Source organism: Trichechus manatus, unplaced genomic scaffold (assembly GCF_000243295.1).
Source record: "Trichechus manatus latirostris isolate Lorelei unplaced genomic scaffold, TriManLat1.0 scaffold00262, whole genome shotgun sequence".
Taxonomy (NCBI): domain Eukaryota; kingdom Metazoa; phylum Chordata; class Mammalia; order Sirenia; family Trichechidae; genus Trichechus; species Trichechus manatus.
The window spans coordinates 298,783-308,446 of NW_004444198.1; the positions used below are offsets into that span (position 1 = coordinate 298,783).

The 9,664-nt window shown below is 37.6% G+C and overlaps 1 protein-coding gene across 6 annotated transcripts in view; it reads right to left on the bottom strand.

Moving 5' to 3' along the window:
• RNMT (RNA guanine-7 methyltransferase) overlaps positions 1–9,664 on the bottom strand; it is a 43,868-nt gene that overhangs the window by 19,416 nt on the left and 14,788 nt on the right. For all 6 annotated transcript variants that reach the window (XM_023724822.1, XM_023724823.1, XM_023724821.1 and 3 more), the window contains exons 5-7: positions 7,807–7,922; positions 6,546–6,727; positions 5,472–5,636 (exon numbers count right to left, since the gene is read on the bottom strand). In XM_023724822.1, coding sequence (XP_023580590.1) covers positions 5,472–5,636; positions 6,546–6,727; positions 7,807–7,922 — 463 coding nt within the window. The remainder of the gene's footprint in view (positions 1–5,471; positions 5,637–6,545; positions 6,728–7,806; positions 7,923–9,664) is intronic.

Below are 9,664 nucleotides of genomic sequence, written 5' to 3' on the forward strand. Positions count from 1 at the left end.
AAAAAAAATCAAAAACAACGGGCACAGGATATGAACAGATACTTCACCAAAAAAGACATTCAAGCGGCTAAAAGACACATGAGGATAAGCTCGCGATCGTTAGCCATTAGAGAAATACAACTCAAAACTATCATGAGATACCACGTCACTCCAACATTACCGGCACGAATCAGAAAATAATGGAAGTTGGAGAGGTTGCGGAGAGATTGGTACTCTTATGCACTGCTGGTGGGAATGTAAAATGGTACAACTGCTATGGAAAACAATAATGGCACGTCCTTAAAAAGCTAGAAATAGAAATACCATACGATCCAGCAATCCCTCTCCTAGGAATATACCCTAGGGAAATAAGAGCTGTCACAGGAATAGATATAAGCACATACATGTTCACTGCAGCATTATTCACAGTAGCAAAAACAGGAAACAACCTAAGTGCCCATCAACAGGTGAATCAATAAACAAATTATGGTACATAAACACAACAGAATACTACACAACGATAAAAAACAATGATGAATTCATGAAACATCTCACAACATGGATGATCCTAGAGGGCATTATGCTAAGTGAAATAAGTCAATCACAAAAGGATAAATATTGTATGAGACTACTATTATAAGAACTTAAGAAAAGGCTTACACACAGAAAAAAAGAATCTTTGATGGTTATGAGGGAGGGGAAACCAGTAAGTAGATAGTAGACAAGTGCCATCTTCCATGAAGGGAAAGACAACACACAACATAGGGGAAGTTTGCACAACTTAACCAAGGCAAAGTCACAGAGCCTTCCTAGACACATTCAAACACACTGAGGGACCGAGTTACTGGGGCTGAAGTCTGGGGACCATGGGCTAGGGGGATGTTACAGATTGAACTGTGTCCCCCAAAAACGTGTGTCAACTTGGCTAGGCCATGATTCCCAGTATTGTGTGATTGTCCACCATTTTGTCATCCGATGTGATGTTCCTATGTGTTGTAAATCCTACCTCTATGGTGTTAATGAGGCAGGATTAGAGGCAGTTATGTCAATGAGGCAGGACTCAATCTACATTAGGTTGTATCTTTTGAGATAGAAAAGCAAGCAGAGAGAAGGAGGGACCTCATCACCATCAAGCAAGAAGAGCCAAGAGCGTGCATCTTTTAGACCCGGGGTCCCTGCACTGAGAAGCTCCTAGACCAGGGGAAGCTTGATGATAAGGGGCTTTCCCCTGAGTCAACAGAGAAAGAAAGCCTTCCCCGGAGCTGGCACCCTGAATTTGGACTTCTGGCCTCCTAGACTGTGAGAGAATAAATCTGTCTTTGTTAATGCCATTCACTTGTGGTATTTTTGTTATAGCAGCACTAGGTAACTAAGAATTTGGTATTGAGAGAGCAGGGTGCTGCTCTAACAGATACCTCAAATGTGGAAGTGGTTTTGAAACTATGCACGGATAGGGGCTGGAAATTTTATGAAGTGCCTAATAGTAAAAGCCCAGACTGCCTTGAAGAGACTGTTCGTGGAATTATGGACATCAAAGACAATTCTGACGAGGATGCAGAAGGGAATGAGGGGAGCTGTTACACCGGAGATGGTGCAGATGACGAGAAGCAAAAGCAGAGAAATGGCAGCAGCAGAACCAGGAGACCAGCGTAAGACAGCAGTGGAGCCAACCCATGGCACCAGAGCTAAGTGCCTTCGCGCAAGAGGCTTCCCGGTAGAGTGGGGTGCCTCCAGGTACTTACTGGTGGAGCTACAGAGTGCTGGAACACCTTCCCCATCAGGGCAGACAAGGGAGGTGAGGCCCACAGGGCTGAGAGACCAAGCAACTAGGAAGCAGAAGCTAGAGACAAGAAACACAGGAAGCAGAGCTGACTCAGCCTCAAAGGGTAGGGCCATGACCTCTGGGGTCTCAAAGGGTGGAGCCACAGCCTCTGGGGTCTCAAAAGGTGAGGTCACACCCTCCTAGGCTCCAAAGAGTCAGATCTTCACAAACTCTCTTCCAGAGCGTGAGGCTGCCATTCACAAGTGCCAGTGGTATGGGGCTGGATCTGCTGCCCAAAGCTGAGGGGGTGGGGGCGCCATGCCCAATTGGCAGAAGAACAGGGCCTGCCAGGGCTGAGGGGTTAGGGTCACCACTCAGATGGACTAGGAGAATGGGGCCGCCCAAATGTGAGGGAGCAAAGTTGCCATTCAAGTGGGCCTGAAGGTGGAGCTGAAGCCCAGGGCCGAGGGGCCTCCACCCAGAATTCGAAGAGCGGTCAAAACCCAGAGTCTGGAAGACAGGGCCATTGTCCAAATGGTCTCAGAGAACAGAAGATAATTTTCAAGCCTTGAGAGCTAATGTAATATGTTCTGCTGACTTCCTTCATACCTATTATCCCTTCTTTCCCCTCAATCTCTCCCATTTGTAATGGAAATGTCTAGCTTGTGGTAGTTCCACCATCGCACTTTGGAAGAAGATAACTTGTATTCTAGATTTCACAGATGAAGATGAATTTTTGGAATTTGGACTTGGAGTTGATTTAAGACTTTTGCTATATGACAGGGTAAATGTGTTTTGCATGTGGCAAGGACATGAATTTTGGGGGGCCAAAGGGTGAAATGTTATCATTCCATCTAGGTCATTTGGCGTAACATACTTCATGAAATAAACGTTCTATATCTGACTTCGGTAAGTAGTGTTTGGGGTCTTAAAAGCTTGTGACTAGCCATCTACGACACACCTGTTGGTCCCATCTCGTCCAGAGCAAAGGAGAATGAAGAAAACCAAAGATACAAGGAAAATACTAGTACAAAGGAGTAATGGACCACATGAAACACCGCCTCCACCAGCCTGAGCCCAGAAGAATTAGATGGTGCCTGGCTACCATCACCGACCACTCTGATAGGGATCACAATAGAGGGCCCTGGGCAGAGTGGGAGAAAAATGTAGAAGAAAATTCAAATTTAGAAGAAAAGACCAGACTTACTGGTCAGACACAGACTGAAGGAACCCCTGAGACTATGGCCCCCAGATTCTCTGCTAACTCAAAACTGAAGCCAGTCCAGAAGTCCACCTTTCAACCAAAGATTAGACAGGCCTACAAAACAAACAATAACACATGTGAGGAATGTGCTTCTTAGTTCAATTAAGTATACGAGACCAAATGGGCAACACTTGCCCAAAACCAAAGATGAGAAGGCAGGAAGCAACAGGAAATTTGGACGAATGGACACGGGAAACCTGGGGTAGAAAGGGGGAGAGTGCTGATACATTACCGGCACTGCAACCAATAATCACAAAACAATTTGTGTATGAATTTCTGAATGAAAAACTAATTTGTGCTGTAAACTTTCACCTAAAGCACAATAAAAATGAAAAAAAGAAAATGGAGAAAAACAAATTAGTGAGTATCCTTAAAGATAAAAATTAAAAGTAGATAATATTACATAATATGTATTAAAATAATAATGAAAAAATGATAATTTCATGTCCGATAGTACTAAGTTTTGGTTTATAAATCCCTATTAATGCTATCTTTATATAGAATGTGATGACTAAGGTTTTAAATTTAAGAAATGTAAACTATCAAACAAGTTGATAGTCATTTCTCACCTTAAATCTTTTTGCAATAGCATCATAATTTTTACAACCAAAATTTTTATAAACCTTAGATTTCAAGAGCACAAGTCCTGTGATTTGGAGAAAGAATACTGAGGGTTCATTGTAAAAACGCTGAAAAAAGACAGAGTGGAAGACTTGCCACGTGGTTATGTACTTGCCAGGTACTCCATGATTTCCAAGTTCACTTAAAATGAATGTAATCAATGAGAGGCCTATACATTTAGAGTGCATGTGAAAATGATATAGCTAGCTAGCTAGCATACTTTTTAGCAGTCAATAGAGACAAAAGACAAGGGTCAGTGAGGACCTGAACCAAATATTTTCTCTCGGTAATTAGAGGATTTTCAGTTGTCTCAGTCCACAACTTTCTTACTGAGAGAATGCATTTTTCCCTGTCTTGAGAGAGCTAGTTCTTGGTTAAAAGAAAAGGTATGACTTACAAGTTTTTTCATTAGATCCTAAAATCCCCATCTGATTAAAGTTCTGATTTAATTCTAAACTACTCTGTAGATATGACTGAGTTTTTAAGGAGTGAATTTCCAGTCTTATAATAGAAACTTCTTAAAATTAAAAAAAAATTATAATTTTGTTCAGTTCCTTAAAGAAATGGCAAAAGGGCATCTCAAAATCCCCTATGTGTCTCCTCTAATACCTGTTTCAATAAATAATAATACAGAAAAAAACTAGATATTAAAACCGATGACTTGTGACTTTATAAACTTATCATCATTAGGCAATTTAAGTAGCAGAAGCTGGTAGTGCTTGTTCTGTGTAAAAAACAAACTAAAAAAATTTTCATTTTATTATCTTCTTGGGTACCTTAAAGTCTCCACCTTCATTAACTGAAAGTCAAAAAAAACACCAGTCATATACTGAAAACATTTATCTAATTTCTTCTTTTATAAAGTTGAAGAGTAACACTATTTCCCAAAACTTTACTAATTTTAAGAACACAAAAACAAAATGTGATTTAAAAATTTTAATTTTATAGTTTATGTTTATAAATTATGCATGTATTTTCCTTAGGCTAAATGACAGTGCTACTTAATTGTCTTGTATTACTGCATAAAATGTTTATATTGTAAAACTCCTGAAAATCCTGTACCCATAATTTTACAAACTGATTCACTCATAATTCAAATAATCACCAACCAAAAATAAGCAAATAAAGCTGCTCTTTTTCTCAGTTAATATTCAAAATAATTTTCTTTCTTGTAAAGTAGCCCATCAAGATCAGCAGTGTTCTACATTTAGGTTTATTATTATACTTTCCCTACCAGGAAACCCCAAGACCAAGGTGCATCACAAGGCCTTGAAGCCTTACCTGATAAAGCCTGGTACCCCCAACTTTTCCCATGTCTATGGTTTGCCAGGACTCCTAGGGATTGAGGTGCATGAGTTAACACATTCCTGAATCAGGATTTTTATTACCAACAGTGCCTGTGAGACACAGGCAATTTCAAAGCTACAGTGAAATGCAAAACAACTTTTAATACCTGTCCTGTCCCAAAAAAGGAGGATCTTTGATTTATGAAGATTCGTTTTATACTATCTGAGTTACCAGCAGTTAAACCTAAAAAAAAATCTGCTGCTGCTTGTAATATCAGGTATTTTCTGCCACAAGTTGAAGACAATAGGCTCCCTTTCTCACCCATCGGATTCAATAATTCCATAAAATGAGGAAAAAAAAAACAAAAAAAAAAAAAACAAGCAAGGCTATAAGAGATCTATGGCACCAATCCTGGGTCTGAGGTTACAGTCTTTTTTATAAGGCTATACCTTTTCTTTGGGCCACATTTAAAATAAGGAATGAATAAGTTGTTTTTTTGTTTTTCCTTTTCTTTCTCTCCTAAGACAAAAAGACATAATAACAGATTGACATTCTTACTCATTTAGCAATGGAAAATAGACCAAGAATTCAGGGACATCCACAACACCTTCCAAGTTGAAATCATATTTGCAGCCAAATAAAGGATAATTTCCTTTCTTCTGAAATTTCACAGTATATATTTCATTTCCAAATGATTCTGTTTCTGAAGCTTCAAGGCGTTTTCTGTAAGGGTTACATCCCACCCACCAAAAGAAAAAGATTAAAATTGTTATTAGCTCAGACCGCTACATAAACTTATTTTGATCAGATGATGCATGTGAAAAAACTACACTATGAAATAAAAAATGTGTTTAATTAACTTCTTCAACTGAATCTGGGCTACTTTTAAGAGGCAATATAATTAAAGAGCATTAATAGTCTGGAAATTAGGCTGGAAGTAATATTGGCATCCTGATACATGGTTCCATCTTGTGCCTCAGTATCTGATCTGCAGTTAGTTTACCTCTATAAACTCTACCTTGATATAACATCAATCTCCAACTTACACAGGGCTAAGTTTTAAAAGTTCATCTGTAAATTTATCTTTTGAACTTAGATTTCAAATATTTACTCAAATACATCATCAGCACTTATTCAACTCTAAACACATAAGTCTTTCAAACAATAGCTGTTCACTAATTCAGTTATGTAAATTTAATTGGTCCTAATTGGCCTAATTGGGAAGGAGCCCTGGTGGCACAATGGTTTAGCACGGGGCTGCTAACAGAAAGGTTAGTGGTTCAAAGCCACCCAGCGGCTCCATGAAAGAAAACACCTGGCTATCTGCTAGTATAAAGATTACAGCCTAAGAAACACTATGGGGTAGTTCTACTCTCTCCTGTAGCGTTGCTATGAGTTGGAATCGACTCGATGGCACACTACAACAAATAAAATTGGTCTAATTGAAAGAAACAAATGGTACATTTAAAAACTTCTGATGAGCAATGACTATTTTCTGATAAAAATTTACTATTTTAAAGTAAGGTTAACATCCTATGTTGTATAAACCCTAATTCTGATAAACATTTGCTACTATTAAGTAAGCTTAGTACTAAATATTTTGTAAACCATAATATACTTAAAAGTACTTACATCAGCTCAAAGCTATTGGGAGTGGTACCAATAAAATAGCCTCCAGGGCTAAGTCTCTCACAAGCATTCCTGAGCATTATGTCAGCTTGCTCATAGGACTCAAACGAGTAATGACAGGCAAACTGACAACTACAGATATCAAAGCACATTTCTGGATCATGGAGTTTGCCAATCAAAAGTTCCTGAAATAAATTAAAATGGGTTAAGATTTTAAAGTAACTACAATATGGATAAAAACTTATCAGTAACTTGATTTCTAGAATTTAGAGATCTTATGAAAAAAGTAGACATATGACCTAACTGAAAAGCTGGCAGTTTGAAGCCACCCAGCAGCTCTGTAGGAGAAAAGACCTGGCAATCTGCTCTTGTAAACCCTGTGGAACAGTTCTACTCTGTCACATTGGGTCACTATGAGTTGGAAATTGATTTAACAGATCCTAATAACACAACAACAAGCCCTCTCACCAACCTATCCTTTCCCTCACATTAGTTCTATTTAATAAGGGCCATAAAGAAATCATTCTCTTACTCTGGTTCAACAGAATAATTTGACTGTTAATTTTATAGTAACTTAAAAAATTACGGATTCTGAAATGATGTTAAAAAAGCATATCAAATGACATTTAAAGGAGTTGATTCTTCCAATTGGCTTTACTCTGAAAGCTAAAGTACAATAGTTTTACCAATAACCTAGGATAAAAAAACAAAACAAAACAAAAAGACTGGCCTTAGGTATTTTTAAAAAATGCAAACCTGTTTTAAAGATTTCCAACTTTCTAGCAGTACATTACCTTTCCTTATTTTCAAAACCATAAACAAAATGAGTATGAGTAAGTACTTATAATAGTTTAGTGAGCTAATGAGTCAAAGAACATAAAGTTCAATGTGGGACTTTCACCACTCAAGTGCCTCTACAGTTTTTAAACTTCATAGTTTATGTTGGCAAATTTCCGTAATAAATTATAAGGTGAACAAAACATACTATAAGCTCAGTTAAACACTTCAAAATAGTAGAAAATAAATCCAAATAGAAAAGCAACAAATGATTTCAAAAGTTCACGTTATTAAAAGCAAAAATGTCCTGCAGTACCCAATCACTCTTTTAAGGAAATTTATCATAATAAAATTTCTTGTTGAAACTAAAAACGCATGTCCTAGGATTTATGTCTCAAAGGACATGAAAAAAATTAGTTGATTTTTAAAACAAATCATTTACTCAAAGTAAAAATGTAAAAAGCAAATTAAAAAAAAAAAACTATACCTTTGAACAATCAGCAGTTATAAATTCTGCATTAAAAATATATTCATTATCACGACAGCGATGTTTCATGTCCTCATACCGTTGCTGGCATTGTTTGACAGAAACATCAGCAATATCTGGAGGAAGAAGAGAGTTAGTAACTGTTAAACAGGGCTTCAAACCAGTTCTGCCATGGTTGATGGAAAAACCTGGAAGAGACCTGAATTTTTACAATTTGTGTGATCTGGAATGATAAATGGACAGGAAAAATTATAGGTCGAAGTCTTTGAATGGGAGACTCAGAAGAGGTGCAGCGAGCCATCTCAGGAGCCTAATGTGTGACACTGGATTACGGCAGGACTGAGGAGAGTGACACATGTTCTATGTGGTGAGGTCTGCTGCCATCTTTGAGGAGGGCACTTCTGTTTCCAACTCTGCTCAAAATCCAATGGGCAAGAGATTTGGTTTGTTTTCTAAGAGAAAGATTAAGTTTCTAGCAGAGCTTCGACCTGTAATTTTTCTTGTTCTGGTTATCATTCCAGTTCACCCACATTTTAAAAATTCAGGTCTGTTCCAGTGTCGCTTCCTTAGCCACGACCGAACCGGGAAGAACTGCTTCGAAGCCCCGCTGTTAACACATACCCACAGACTGAGAAGTGACAAAATGTAAACGTAAGAACAGTAGAAATCTAGAAATTTATCTAAACTTTGGCGTGAAATCCAGCCTTAGCGCACAAGGGAAAAGTTCTATTTCCTTCAAAATAAAAGAGGAAAAAGTTATTATCCCAATGCAAATGCCCTACTGATTTTCAAAAGGGACTAAAGGCTTTTTCATTAGGTAAAATAATAGAAAAGGTCTTCCATGATTTTTAAATGCTTACTCAAAGTCAAAAGCAGAAAGTTTAGATTAAACTTTGAATTATAAAACCCAACAGTATAAACCCACTTTTGGAAATAACAAGTTTCTATCTGTGCATATTTATAATTCATGCAATACTTGTGGTTGTTGTTAGTTGCCATCTAGTCAGCACTGATCCATGGTGACCCCATGAATAAGAGAACGAAACATTGGCTGGTCCTGCACCATCTTCATAATCACTGGTATGCCTAAGTCCTTGGTTGTAGCCACCGTGCCAATCCACTTCATAAGGATTCCCTTCGCCTTTGCTGGCCCTCCACTTTACCAAATATGATGTTCTTCTCCAGAGACTGGTCCCTCCTGATGTGTCCAAAGTAAGCGAGTTGAAGTCTTTAACAATATTCTGTGATCCCTAGGGTTTTCACTGACTAATTTTTGGAAGTAGATCGCCAGGCTTTTCTTCCTAGTCTTAGTCTGGATGTTCCACTGACACCTGCCCACCATGCGTGACTCTGCAGGTATTTGAAATACTGGCGGAATACCTTCCAGCCAAAGAGCAACATCCAAGTCACCACAGTGCAAAAAACTGACAGGTGGTGGATGCAATATATACTTTAATTAAAACACAAACACAAAAGACTTTGAAAAAATAAAAGTAAATTCACCAAGAATAACTGAGTACCATAGTCAAATCATAAATTATAGTTTTTGTAATTTAAAAAAATACAAAATTTACCAATACCTGGACTAAGAGTTTCTATTAAAGAAAAGAAAAGACAAGAAAACGAAAACACCACATCATATTCTTGGTAAATTGAGAATAAGATAAAATCTAGTAAGACAAAACTCACATTTAACTTCGGAAATAGCACCAAATAACTTCATAAAATATAAGCAACTCAAGGTAATATTAACCCAAATATACTTAATGAATTCTGTATCTTCAACCAACAAGTTTTATCACTACTACCAAAAACACTATTTTTATATATACATATACAGATAAAATTTTTATTTATT